Source organism: Opisthorchis viverrini (genome assembly GCF_000715545.1).
Source record: "Opisthorchis viverrini unplaced genomic scaffold opera_v5_13, whole genome shotgun sequence".
In the NCBI taxonomy this organism is placed as follows: Eukaryota; Metazoa; Platyhelminthes; class Trematoda; order Opisthorchiida; family Opisthorchiidae; genus Opisthorchis; species Opisthorchis viverrini.
In genome coordinates, this window is record NW_008751669.1 from 2,926,072 (window position 1) to 2,941,156 (window position 15,085).

Genomic DNA, 15,085 nt, shown 5'->3' on the forward strand with positions numbered 1-15,085 from the left:
TTCTGGCTGCACCATTCTGTTCAGGTGTGTCGCGTGCCGTACGTTCGACGAATTTGGTTACATCCAGTCAGTTGTTACCAGCTGACGAGCTTGCCTAACTGATACAAAAGACGAGGAAACACCGAACAAAAATGAGAATCTGGCAGTTTGCAGTCAAGTCAAGTGGTATACTTTGCGTCCTTTTGAGATGAGCACTGAGATCCAAAGTGACCTCATTGTCGATGAACACACTTTGCGAGGTCATTCCAAACGCCATTCGCTGATGTCAAGATGTCCCTGAAGCCAGTTGTAGCCATAAGGCAAAAATTCGCACTGGTTAAATACAGTGAATGAAATAATTACGTTGGTAGGTTTTGTGGAAGGCAGTAGCAGGTTTTATTCACTGGACAATAGTTGACACAAATTTGAGCGGTTCGACAATATTATGAGATAGCAGATGCAGTTTCCTATTCACATACACCAAAAAACCTGCATTGCATGGAACCTAAATAGCAATCCCAATGCAGCCAGGTCTCGATGCGGATAAATTAGAAGCCAAATTTAAATTTCGTCGGAGGAGGGCTGGAAAGTCTAGCTTACCACTTTAAGAAAACTCAAACCGTGACAGCCAATCCGATTACCCAGAGTGCTTTTGTTGACGTAAATGTTGGATTACTCAAGGAAGCTCTGGTTCACAGCCAATCGCTGTTGGAGCAGCGGCAGGGGAAGAAACTGGGACAAGAGAATGCAACTAATCTAGGCTGCAGTTTACTTAGAAATTGATACAATTTGAAACGTTGCCGAATAAAGAAGAAATTTGGAGGAAAATATTCACAAAAAACCGAGTTATGTCAGAATACAAAAAGCAGAAGGCTAAGTTGTTAGCTGTGGCTTTTCATGTCACTCTGATTAATTTTGCTATCGCATCAGTAAAAACCCTTTTTCTAGAATATCCAGGAGCAACTTAGTGGTAAACAGGATGTCACCTCCGTAAAACTAGGGTAAACTAGGGCAAACTAAGGGAAATCGGTTGAAAAAATCATTCTCACAGTGATCTATACACATTTATACCAATACCTCTCATTTCATTATAATCACGGTCATTAAGGCCTCCAGACAGCATCTCTTAATAGTTTCTAATGACCACTAAACACGCTATTTAATCGGTTCACATGAAGGCGTTCATGAGGTAGGTTAATTAGACGGGTATAAAAGTGGTTTACCTAATCAAATTGCCCAGCTGTTGTCTCATTTAAGCCAAATGAACTTGATATCTTCCTTATCGTTTCAGCTTATGACGGCCCACCAGGAAAGTAACGATGGACATTCCAGTGTGACGAACATGTGCACCTCAAACAGCGACAGTTTTATTGCTGAGATGAGGACAAAAATATCTAAGTAAGTGTTTGTTCGTGAAAGACTTCCTGCAGACAGGATGCAAGATCCGTTAGAAAAAAGAAGCTTCCCAGAGAAGCTCGGAGGAAAAGTTTGGGTAACAATGCATTTTTTCCGAATGGTGCCACTGTGAAGTCTACAGGAAACGACGTATGCCAAGTTATATGAAGCAACCTAAAGTGTACAAAATTGTTGTTTTGGCCAACGGATCCTACGAATACAGTGCCCGAGTGTCATTCACGACCATTGATGAGGTAAGACGAACGCCAAGCAAATCGTATGATCCTATTATCCTTCTGTAGTATTCATCCTATGTTTAAGTGACCGTAATCTGTTTTCTAAAATGCCAGAAGCTGAGATGTTGCCATTTATGTAGTAGGTATAAAGAAGTAATTCAAAACGTCAAACCAACTGTTTCATTTTGTATTAGGTCAGCGAAAAGTCCTTATAAACTGCTTGTCACGGCTGACTACTGTACTAAAACACTACCGTGTTTTTTCCTATGATTCGTAGTTTCCATTCAGTGTAGGACGTCCGGACAAGGAACCCACTCTAGTAGACATTTGATGTAGGTTCAGAAAGAGACTATTAGCTGCAGGTTATCATACGTAACGTACACGTAGGTGTGGTATGCTGGTTTGGGTAACTCTCATATATCAGTCAAAATCCCTCTACAGGCTATACAGGGAAATTTCCTTCAAAACGAATGGGTAATTGGCAGTGTGAGAGGATTCTGGAGTTTTTCTTGATATTTCGCGCTGAACAAAGGCTGGGCTACTATGGGGACCTTGACCAGCTTGAAATAAAACGCTGTATGATCACTATGGAACGAAATTGGACCGAAAGCTTTTGCACCAATCAAGCTCTTTTTTGGTAGCTTCGGTAGCGCTTGCTTTGGATGTGACTTGGTTTGGAATGATTTTACGCAAAACGGCCAAACACAGCTGGCGTAGATCACCTGGTAAAAGCTACCTAGTGGCTTTCCAGGTTAAATTCCTGTTGACTGTTGAAACTCATCTTTGAAAACCCATCTTTGAAATAAACGATGCTTTTTGACAGAGATGTGTTTCTGGACTTCAGTGCTGACTATTTGATTAGCTTTGAGAAAACCCTTTTAGTTTATTGGAGCCAGAGGAACAGCCAAACTAGAATCGGAAGTACAATTAAAAGTATATTCGATGTCGGGGTATTGGAAGCAAACAGGTTACTCAATGTCTGATAATTTGGACAAAAGTGTGCTAACCTAGCCCTACAGACCTCAAAAATTGTGGGACGTTATTACAGTCTTATGACACAGTAAAGTTTGAATGGGTTGGAGGTCCACACGCAAATCCAGGTAAAATGTGTTGAACAAAGTCCCAATGACAGACCTAAAGCGCTTCCGTACAAGAAGTATGATGCACTGTTTGGTGTGCACAATAAACGAAAGAGAGTTTTACTGATGAAAATGTGCCCATTTTCTGGAGTAAGATGTCTCAGTTATTTATTCACTAGGGGTTTGCATACGTGCAGTTAATACTTTTGCACCCAGATTATAGAGCCTTGGAAGTCCTGGATGAATCCGTATTGGCAGCCACGAATTGCTTTTAATGCATACAATTATAGGGTTGGGCAATCTAGTTTTTGAAGCATGCTTGCTCAGAGGGCAATAGTTTTGGTTGAAATGATATGTATGGATTTGACGAAAAATTCCTCGAATATGGCGTAAGATTACCCATTACGTGCAGCCTGGGGCTGTTCAGATGTTCGTACAATCGAGAGCTTTAAAGCAATGAATTCGGTAAGCTGAACTAATACGTAAGCAAATGCATTTTTCTTGCACTAATGTTTGCACCCAATGATAACTACTTTGAGATGAACAGTAGTATGGTTTGGATGATAAATTTCACTATACCTTCGAAATCCTTCATCGAGAATACCTAACTGAGCCTTGGGTTAAGGTACTGATTAGCTGGATTACAACAATAGTAAACACGATTTAATTGCTGCTCACTGCAGCTGTGCAGTAGGAGAAAACAATTCGAGTATGTTGTATGAAAGCAAATTCCTCTCCGCTTGCCTGAAAATCGCACGTAATTTCTTAAATCTCAGGTTTTGTTTTACAAAAAGCATTATTTTCGCTTTTCTGTTAGAAGTTCAAGAATGAATAAAATAGGTATTGCCTGTTTCAGTTGGTTCGTGATTATTTGTCTCGTTTAAATTACATCAGGCAAGTTACCAGAGTGAAGTGTGTTTGCGCGCGGAAATCACTTTATCCCAGGCAGTATATCGGTCTTATTGGTGCTCAACAAGTACTATAAAGGCATTCTGTATCCTGCACACTCACTAGCTTTTGTACAGCGGAACACACGCTTTACGATTGGCCTCAATTGCACGGCGTGCTTACTTGCCGGGCGGAGAATTGGTGCATTCAATAAAGCAACTTCGAAAAGAAAAGTATGTGTTCCTCACTTGTGGCGAACCATTCAAAGATCCCAGACAGTTAGCAGAAGGTTAGTAAAATAATTAATTACCGGATTTATGAAACACACCTCTATGACCCTAGGTAGTTTGTGAGGTTTTATCATCTTGAAACTGGGATGTGCAGTCTATGATTAGGGATTCTCACTGATTTTATAGAAACTTAAATTTGTGAGCCTCAAGTGAATACATTATTAACTTCATCACCCAGAGTTAAATACATATGGTATCCGGCCATAAAGTGAAATGTCTCATTGTATGTTACGAGGAAGACCGTTGTTGTGGAACGTGTTAAGTTCCAACATGAACTGCCATGAGTGAAGATGCGATGGAATTTCACGTATGATGCACCTAGGCTGCTTTAGGTTTCAGCAGAGGAAACATTCAATTTATCGCATCCGTTTTGTGCTTTCAGTCATGACAACTTAATTCGTTAGGGAGAAAGTTCGTCAGACTACATACTGACGTTGGCTAAAGTTGAGCAGTGATTGAACCAAAGCCCAGTAAGCATAACACCCAAAGGAGCATAAGGCACAGCGAATTTAGCATCGGGCTGTCTCTGAATTCCGGCTGCATGCAACCTAAAAAGTGAATATGGGACAAAGTACTCTGGTAAAGCAATTTGTAGGAAGCTGTAGAGTATGACGATGAGTGAGGTTGACTTGTGATTCATCATCCTGGGAACAGTTTTCGAAAAGCAGTTTGATTAGAATCTCGACGGTCTTCTTTAAGAACCAGTTCATACACTTATATATGATGCGTTAGGTTGAAGTGCTTGAGTTGTTCGAATTATTCCAGCTTGCCGGGCGAAACACCCGCACCTAATGAGTTGGTGGGCAGAAACAGGAGACACTAAGGACTCTTATGGATTTCTGACTGGTGTACCGTCGTGGGTACTTGTATGGTGACTAAGTAAGCTACTTTCATATGAAAAAATGCAAGACAGCTTGCATGCTCTGTATGGTGATACCTAAACATTAGTGGACCTTCTGGAAAAACCAGCTTTCATGTTGTCGGGAGTTCAAGCTTCTTCCGGTGAAAATATTTTCATGCATGCTGCAGAAGAGGGCGCATTTTACTCCTCAACCAATATGGGCAATGTAGACGAAATTTATACAGCAACTTTTGGGCAGTATGGAGCGAAGGTGGTCCAGATGTTATCAAATGAAATTGAGGGCCTTGTGAATTTTAAGCCATAGGCGATTTCCACCATATACTGTCATCTCTGCAACCAGAAAAGATTACTTGGTGCGGTATTGTCAAGCGTCTCTTACACAGCATTCTCAAAAAAGTGTTTGAAGAAGAGTTTATCCTGCACTAAAGAGCATTAAAAAACACCTGATTTCATCCTGTACAATATCGGACCACAACCAACATTTACATTTACTAGTACTGAGCATGAGCGCCTGATCGTCTGAATACATGGGGCATCAACCACCAAGCAAACAACTGGTTAACCTGTTCAGAATGCCAGTTCGTCAGTTCCATGTTTACTACTTCTAAGATTACTACTGACTTTCTCCTATTATTCCATATGCTATGCAGCCGATTGACCATACTTCATTTTTGATCTTGCCTGTATATTCCAAATTGTCCGCCAGATATTGACTTGGAGACAAAAATACATTTACTTCGCTGTATACGTCGAAGTAAATTGTAACAACCATAATGTACATTTTGAACCTACGGGTCAACGTTCATCATCATCCGCATGGACGTGCTCTGTACGTGTTATAAAACTAAGGTGGTTTTTGGTGATCAGAATGTTTAGTTGTGATCTTCATACTATTATTAAAAATAGTCGAGTTCGTGTGAAAGAATTAATAGGTGAAATCTTAGCTGAGAGCCTGAACAGGTGAGCAACGTATACTATAACCCCAGCAATTAGTTATCTCACCTGTTCTGGTTAGCAAAGTATAGATCCTAAGCAGAGTCAGAAAGAATACATGAGTTTTGCTTAACATCATAAGTAGCCTCGGGGTAGTCAGAAAAATTCGAATAGTATGGTTAATCTTTTTTGAAGTTTTTGCTCGCTTTGAATTCTTAGATTATATCCAATAGGCATTGCTTCTTATTCTCCCAGAGTTTGAACGGCTTCGTGAACGTTGTACTTGGTCTTTGACTGGCATCCAGTTTCCAGCAGACCGTTCGGTTCAAACGACACAGTTTCGTATCTCAAAGCGCTTCCAGTAAGTCAGGTTGAAGTCTTGATTTTTAGTAGTAAAAGACATAAAATTAAAAAATAAAGTGATGCAAGAGAATTCAGATACGCTGAAATCTATAGATGACTGCTGGAATATTCCCTGTGACCGTACATTCGTTTCAGCCAATGGGCTTTGCCTCAAGAACTATTATTTCTATACTTTGATGTACTTCTGGAGCCTGAGTTGTATAAAGTTAGAGTGTATAATCCATTTATCTAGGTGAAATTATCATTGCGTTGTTGCGGAACGGTGTGGAGCTAAGCTTTGATAGTTGTGCCTTGAGCATGGTGTGCGCCTTTATACATAGTGCTTCTAAAAGGGTTAACCTTCGATCATCATTTTGTGCCCTGATGGGTAATCATATTGGTTGGATTTTTCACCTGTGTTCTTACCAGAAGGCATCAAGGTAGGCCTTGAAAGTAACCTGCCTGATTCGCACCCCATGAACTTTGCCGGACTGGCTCCTAGGTTGATCCAGCCATCCCATCCTTTTTTTCCGATACTCAGCCGTGTTTGCCTCAATCGATTCATTTAGGAATCTATTGCTCGTGGAGCTGTATTGGATCCGGTCCAAAGTGTTCGTTAAATGGGTTTGTGGATTACCATGCTGTCGGAAATTCTCTTGCGTTTTCGTTACCTCCACGCATCAGAATCTTTGTGTCTTTCATATTGAAGTGAAAACTTTCCTGATCTTAAAGTATGTGAATCGAAGAAAACAAGTCGTATCATCCTACGGTTTCGCGTTTATCTTGATGCATGTCTTCGTTGCTTGACCCATTCCTTGGTTTCGAAATTCGTCTTCTCAAGTTGACACTCGACTTGGAGGACATAGAAAAATTTGTGAACGCAATATTCTGATCTTCACTTCGCACAGATTCTCGACGTAGCGTAGCATGACGCGGTAAAGTGCCTGTTTTCTCCGTTGTTGTTTAGCTACTTTTTCTTCAAACCCCTTCTGGTGAAGTTTTTGAATGAGATTTGGACGCGGTTCGGGTGGTTTCTATGGCATCCGTGTGCTTTTTCTTGCAATATACGCAAGTTTGAAACGTTCCGTTGATGGTGCTCCGGACGAATACGTCTTTCTACAGTTCGATTGTGAATTTACTCCTCTCAGAATTATTGCTTGGTAGTTCTGTGTATTTTTCTTACTGAATTTGTTTTGATGAGAGTAAATGTTTCGTCTACATATTGGATTCAACCTTTGGAATGATCCGTGTTAAAGTAATGTGTTCTAATTTCCGCACTACGGCTTCTTCAATTAGTCCTGATATCGGTGGACGTTTTTTCAGCTATCGGTATACTTATCTATCGAAGCTAAAATATGGGGTCATGCACATCTGTAAGAATCACCAGTGGCTCTTTGGTTTCAAGGTTCCTATTGTGTCGAATTGCCTCTGCGTTAACTTCATTATGGTTTCTTTGGCCAGTTTGGGAGTAAACCATGGGAGCGTGGCTACCGTTTTTAAAATTCATAGTTCATAAGCTGAGTTCAGTTGGAAGCTAAGTGTTTTTCGGGAATAATACTGACGTCCCTCACTTTGAAGCCAATTCTTTTGGAGTTGATTTTTCAGTAGTCACTTGTTCAGGGGAGTTGTCTTGGCTCCATGTTTCATCACCAGACAAGATACCATAAGTGCGAATTCAGACGGCATAGCGTTTGCGGCCTAAATGCCCACTTGAAAGGTCAAACACGTACTTGAGTCCTGTACCGTAAATGCGAGGTATCGCATATAGTGCACGTTAAAAACAATTTTTGTCAGTCCTATATTTTTGCTTCTTGGTCTCACTTTATCTGTTTGATATTTTTGGAAGGAAACTGAACTATCGATACGGATACAGAATTCTTGCATTCAAAAATGGTAGCTCCGCTGAAGAATATGAAGTTGTGGTTGAATCGGGAGAATTTGACGCGGTAAGCTAAAAGTATGAATGAGCAGTAGAGTGAGGGTTGCTTGTTCGAAACATCAGTGATGTTGATGATGAGAAAACAGTTGGGTTAAAAAGGTTGGACGTTGGTTTATTACTCCCAGAACCCATTCATTTAACTAGCTTTAGTAGTTTCTTTGGTTAGAATTCGTGATCATTTAGAATTAGTTCTTCTCAGAACGTTCATTGTGTCCTTTAGAACTGATGCTCCATCCAGGTAAGAATTTGTTATGATACGCTAGAAAGTGTCCTGTTTCTCCTATTAAACTTTCCTTCTAAGTGCTGAATACAAACCTACGACGCACCTAGTTGGTTGTATGTATTTCTTTCTTTCAGTATTTAGTTTTTTATCTTTCAATTTAGTTTGATTTTTAATTTTTTAATTTTTTTTTTGAAAATACTATCGTTGTTAAATAATTCATGTTGTGTAAAGCTATGGTTTTGGATTTGGTCATTAAAACCTATTTGACATGCAACCTAGTCTGGTTCGCGAACAATTAGGTTTCCAATAGGGTCGATGGAAACTATCTACTAACCTGTTAAGCCCCAAGAAGGAAAATAAAACCGGTCATGGGTAAAATTATGGGTAGTGTTATACGTCCAGACCATGTGTTGTGATATCCCGAGTATTGTACCAGCTGAAACATAAGGTAGCCTGTTTGCAGCAAATCCAATTGAAGAATATCATAAGCAGGAGATTTAGCTTGGATTCAGTTGAGTTTCCCGCGAGAACCCAATTAGTGTGCAAATGAGAGAATCACGGTTTTGATGTATTGTTTGCTGAGGTTCAAACACGCCACGTTGTCTTTGTTACAGAAAAGCTTTTAGAGGGACTGGCTTTTCAACAGTTAAGCCACTTTTGCCAGGTTTACGACAGACGTAGAACCACTCAACGAGGTGCCTAACGGACATTATTAGATATCAGCTAAGAACTTTCTGTCTTTATCAGTTAATGTGCACGAGTTATGGTCACAACCATGGATCAAGAGACACGAGTTTGTTTCGGCTCTTGGTGTCTGGCCCGTCTGGTGTATATTAGCCTAGAGGAAGGCATATTGAACCTCTTTCGTAATGTTTGATGGCACTAAAATAATTGGATTGTTGGAAAAGGGTTACGTGTTACCTTGGTATGGGGTCTACAGCCCAAATATGAATCACTTTTCCTAATGACTCCCTTGAACTGCAATTTGTTAAAAGGATAGTCTCAAACCACCTTATCATGCTCACCAGTCCTACCCCAGTTGCTCTCTTCACTCTGAGAGTCCTACCAACTTCTACCGGCCCTACTATTATTAGCTGAACTGTGGATCGCAGTCCTGTCCCTAAAATTTAAAACACCATCATCACGGTTTAAACTAGCACCTTATATTAATCTGCGTTCTCTTGTGATGCTCACAGCTTCCAGTATGTAGCCCCCGCCCCTAGCGTTTTATGTGGTCCTTGATTCGGTCGTCCACAATGGCACTTTGAATACCAGACGCTTCTGTTTCATAGAAAATGCCAGCTGTGAAAAAAACATTTCTCATCGCGTCCTAAAGTCGGAGTGTCTGAACTGTACAATTAAGGAGATGAAATCCCCATGGCGGTTGTCTCCATTGGGAATACAGGATATTCACCCTGCTTAAGCACCCTTTAATCGCTTAAAACACGTCAAAAGTGAATCATCAGAAGAGTAGCTCTATTTCCAAGAGCTATGCAGAAGCCTGCATCCGTAGTTAACTGAACCTGGGTTCAAGACGGGTAAGCTCCCACAAGACTGGCACTTATGGATAGGGGCCACTCTATTGTGAAATCCACTTTGACATATTGTGTTAGCTACGATTGAGTGTGGGGTTTTCAGAGGATGGATAAACTGAGATGTCAAAAAGCTATAGTTGCTGGTTTACTACATTTGAGAACTTTCCGATAAAGCGGTCGGACTAACTGTACTTTAAAGGGCATGTAGATAGTTATTTATATTCTGAGTATTTCGATCTTGTTTCCAAGAAGTTCTGAACTGTGCTAAGCTGTACTTCTCTTAATTTGGACAGCTGTGATCTCCTGGATTTAAGCTGACAATGACTAATCAAGTTTGTAAATTATGTGAAGTGTAGACGGTCTTTGCAGTTGTTTTGGAACAACTATGATTATTGTAGGCTTGGTAGGCCGTAAATCCGGTAAAAGTGAGTCAAAATCGCTAAATATTATCTAAAATGGTGCTCACTGTTGGGCATTTTTCTTTCACCTGCTAGCTAGCCATGTAGTGGCCGAAATGTCAAAATGTGACCGCTTTCTTCGTCCGAAAATAATGTTGAAATTAGCCTACCAAAATTGGACTATCCTGTTGTACCGTCCTTGATCTCTAGTCCACGTATATTGTTGCCACCAGATGGTAGAGCACTGTTGTCTTCGTTTCAAAAATCACTCGAGTACTGAAGACTACTCTGCAAACTTTCTCACAGTTTCTTCAGTTATGCACATCACGGTTTCAACTTGGAGCCCCCGCAAAACGGGTTTTTTCATGGGACGCAAAAGAGATCAAGCAATTTTCAGAAAGTGAGCCTTTGAAATTTCAAAAAGTTTCTAAGAGATTTTGTGATATTAAGACATTCATAAGTTGTGGTCAGAGTTTGACTGTCAGGAACAACTCACAGCATTTTGTGAAGGACGTCTGTCCGTCAAAGAACCATTACCAAGTAAAAGTAAAGCTCTGCTAATGTAACCGTTGAGATGATTTGAGAAATTTTTGAGATCACAAATTTCAATCGAAGCAACAAACTTCCAAGTCCGAAAAAAGATACTTTCTGTTCACCTTAAGAGATTGTTTGCTCCCCAAAAAATATTCCAATGGGAGAACCTTATGCCATCAACGTAATTCATAGGTGAATTCCCGATGAACGGTTGTCTCATCCAATGGGAAAATATTCAACCAAGCTAAAAGTTCTGTTCTCTAATCCCTTTAGCTGCACAACTGTACATTCATATTGTTGTCTACTCACTTCTCTCACGGTCTTCGGTATTTACACGCCTTGTGTAGCCTTAAATGTAACTGACTGTCGACGTTTGCGAGATTTGTTGACTTCATGTTCACACCACTCTCTTTTGAAGAGTCCTTCTTCTGCCCTGGTACACTTATCATGGTAAGTCCACATCAAGGGGGGAAGCATTGAACTCGAGTTTCGCCCTTATCAGGGCTTGTCGGCAGCGCATATCCTTGCCTTGCCGCGGTTTGAACTCCGAACATCTGGAGCGCTAAGTTGGACCGGTTTGACCCGCTTGCTTCGTTTTTTTTGCACCAGCATAGTGCTAGTTAGACATGTGACGTTTTTGGAAACGTATATACACTGTGGTACCCATAGTTACTTTGTCATTAAGACCCCAAAATGTGATCCAGGCCAAAAAATCTGCTTGACAGTGTCACTTCTGACAATACGGATAGTTGTTCTAAACTCAAAGATAAGAAAATCGTTAAAACGTTTGTACAATAAACATAGCTATCCTATCAAAGTAAAGAAGTATTCGTAACTGGATTTGGTACACTTTTTGGTTCTCATCACTTACGTATCAGGATTCATTCCACAGTACCACTGCCGATTCGAGAAGTCAGTGTTTGAGGATAGGAAGCAACACGCGTGGTAAATTGATAAATAGCAGGTTCCCATCTATTGTTATTATATTTGGTGCTTACGATACAGACTCTATTGATTTTATCGTTTATTGCATTTTTTCCTAAGTAAACAACACGTTCAGATCAATTTCATCTAAACACTCCTTCCACTCTCTTAGTCTCTACAAACGACACAATCGCCTACAGCTAATCAAAACTGTCCAGTAAGTTTCAAACATCCGTGGAACTACCTCAGCGGGAAGTCCTGACAAGTGGGTCGATCGGTCGACACAACCAGGATAGATACTGCGTCATCGACGCGTCAAGCAAAGCGGTCACATCGCTCAGACATAAACATGTTTGCCTGTTCAAACGTGATAATTCGGGTGCGTGGTGGAGTGATGGTGACACGTTAGCCTCGCATTTCGAATGTCCGGAGCTCAACCTCGGTATTGCTGGTAAGCTCTGATGAGAGCAAAACTCGAGCCCGTTGCTTCCTCCCCTTTGGCAGAGACTCACCAGAATAATTGCGCCAGAACCATATGGGGGCTGCGAAAAAGAGCGTGGTGAGGCGGTGAATTCCACAGGTTTTGCAGCCACTTGCAATCAAACAATAAAACAGCAATAGTTTGTAACGAGCTGGGCGGAAGAGTTCGACTCTCACTTAGGTATTTTATATTTAACGTGTTGTGTTGATCGTGGTCTGGTGTCTCTCCTCAATCCGTGGAGCAGTACACTTGAATATATGGTATCACTTTCGGAAGTAATACGATTTTAGAGAAAACAACGGTATGAACTGCGTGATGGAAGCCATATTTTATCCAGTTAGGAGGTACCAATACAACTGGTCAGCCGTATGCTGCTCAGTCAGTGAGCGAAAACCCACCTTTTATGCCCAACTCGCCCTCAATCAAATGGTTTCATTCCCGATGGAAATATTTCGCTCAGTTTATATCAAAGGAGAGAACAGGCATTGGATTTCCTTCATTAAACCCTATAAGCATTTTAGATCTAACAACGTAGATGGACCTCAACTTCCAAGTAGGAGAGCTGGATCAGCTCAAGGTGAACGTGCGCGAAACATCAGGTCTGAATTGCCGAACACGATTAATTTTAAGCGATTGCTTAACAGGCCCTGTGCTTCCAGAAATAGCACTACCACCGAAAAGTTCTCAAGTCTGCGCTTGAAAATTCAGAATCTCTCCATCATACCGTAGTTGCTTGTTACGAGCAGCAGTTTTGGTTAGCACAGTGTTTACCTTCATTCCACTGAAGGTAAAGTGAAGGGGACAGAAACTTAAGCAACAATGTGCAATAATTTCAGCCCCATGTGGAATAATTAGCAGTACTTACCCTGCGCATCTTGAATAAAACTCGTTTTCATGAATCCCAAAAGTGAACACTTCAAGTATCTTCACCTAGACCGACCGATACACAAACACGATACATTTAATGTAATGCAATCCCATTAGTTGCACATATCATTTAAGTGAGACCTACTAGGTCTTATCAGACGACAACATCTCATCTAAATTTAACTTCAGGTAAAGCACCGGTGAGCTCAGATTTCTTCTCAGCCTTCCACCATGTAGAGGGAGAAGCTCCGTTGTTGTCTTCAGGCGTTTGGGCAACGAGATATTTAGAAGTTCCTTTTATAAGCAACTCACGATTTAAGTGACTGTACTGAAGAGAGAAAATTCCTTCCGGACCATACTAATTTGCAATAAATGTGCAACGTTGTCTCCACAGAGGCCTTTACCCAATTGACCCTCAAAGTGCCCAACGGACGCTAGTGATCGCGCTATTGGAGCAGTCCTAAAGCCGAGGAATGGAGTTATCGAATATACCAATCGTGTCCTGACCAACGCCAAACAAAAGTACTCAACCCTTGAGGAAGAATGTTTAGCGATCGTCTGAGCCCTGGATAAGTGGAAGCCAATTCTGCTAGGAGATTCCACTTTTATCTCCGTTTTCATTCTCCAACTAGCACAAAATTTGGTTCGCGAAAAGGGTATTAACGTATGGCCACAAACAATATGTCTTTTAAAAAAAGCACATGGTTCACTGAGGTTGCCTCGTTTTATAAACTCTAGCTGCAAGTTCGACGTTTTGCATAAGACTAGTGGAACAATCCATCGTTGCCAAGCGGAGTTAAAAGGTGCATTTTACCATCTTGATTGTGCAAACCTTTCCATCGACAGTACCAAAGTTTGATCGGATTTTCGCGACTGAAGAGGCACAAGTGCACCCGAGCTACCATCTTCTGGGACCCGTTTGGATTTCCAAGGGCGAGAGCTTGAGTCCATCTGGAGTGCACGGTTACCTACAGAGGTGCATCGCGTCTCTGAGCCCAAAAATATCAGCATTGAAAGACCGTAAAGAACAGGTAGGTGGGATTCACGTATTTGAACTCCGATGTTCAAGGAACAAAAGTTTAAACGAATGAAATATTTTCTCAACAGTTAGACGTAGTCTGCTGAGCCTAATATTAAGTAACCACTGGTGGGCTGTTTTGAACAAATTGGTTAAAACTAACCCAATCCAGTTCACCGTTTAGAAAAAAAACACTATGAGTACATAGTTGTATTCTCTGCCAGCAAGCATGAGCGGCAGAATTTAATCTAGTAATTCTTCAGAATAGTTTTCTTGGTTTTGTTAGTTAAAGTCTCTTTTAATTATCAAAATTGCGGACGTCTGGGAGCCATCAGACTGTGCAGGCTCTACTCTCCTGACTCACTAGCAGTGCATTCATATGGGAACTTTTACTCATTCAGAAAAATTGGTTTGCAGGAGCACAAACGCCAGATATTTGCGGTTGAAACGAGACCTTTAGTTGGATGACTGGACCATCCTTTCGAACGACTCGTCGCCTACATTCTGATGGAGAATCGTTTAGTAGTACTTATCTAATTCCGATAGGTCAAGTTCAGGAAACAAAGACAAAGCCTTTTCGTTTACAATGCAGCACTGTGGGGTCACCTTGAAGCTACTTCTGACGACGGCAGAACCAATTTTCAAATGTCAAAATGAGACCTGGATCGTTGGTGAATTCCCGTACGCCTCTAATCATGCACGCGACTTTCAAAATGGTACTTTGTAGGGACAAAGAAGCGGAGATTGCTCTGGTCTGAGAGAGCTACTTGAGTGGTGATAAAACATTTGCAATCCAGCTACCAAGCTCGTCAATCTGGCCAACAACCAAGTACTTCTAATAGGTCTGATTATAATAGGAAAAAGTGATAGAAAAAATCTCATCGCAAAAGACTAATAAATAAATAAAGGTTGTTTTGAGGCTCAGTAATGCTGAGTAACCTTTTCGAAGGACCGTCAATGCATGTAAGTTACGACCCATCATTAGCTTTCGAGGATTATGTCTACAACACTCCCTGGAATTGACACAACCTGACTGCCAAATACTGAGTGCTTGTAACAAAGTCAGCACGGGTTAGTAAACAATGTTGCTATCAAATCCTTTGTCGAATACAACCATACGCGATCGACAGTAACGTTTTGAATCATCAAAACAATTTATTGG

The 15,085-nt window shown here is 41.0% G+C and overlaps 1 protein-coding gene across 1 annotated transcript in view; it reads left to right on the forward strand.

Moving 5' to 3' along the window:
- Nucleotides 1-1,538: 1,538 nt before the first annotated feature.
- The window catches only part of T265_01263 (hypothetical protein), a gene marked incomplete at both ends in the record, with an annotated part of 57,313 nt that continues 43,766 nt past the window's right edge, over nt 1,539-15,085 (forward strand). The window contains 6 exons of the mRNA XM_009165248.1: nt 1,539-1,628; nt 3,704-3,866; nt 5,918-6,023; nt 7,851-7,950; nt 11,849-12,008; nt 13,752-13,936. Of these exons, the coding sequence (XP_009163512.1) occupies nt 1,539-1,628; nt 3,704-3,866; nt 5,918-6,023; nt 7,851-7,950; nt 11,849-12,008; nt 13,752-13,936 (804 nt within the window). The remainder of the gene's footprint in view (nt 1,629-3,703; nt 3,867-5,917; nt 6,024-7,850; nt 7,951-11,848; nt 12,009-13,751; nt 13,937-15,085) is intronic.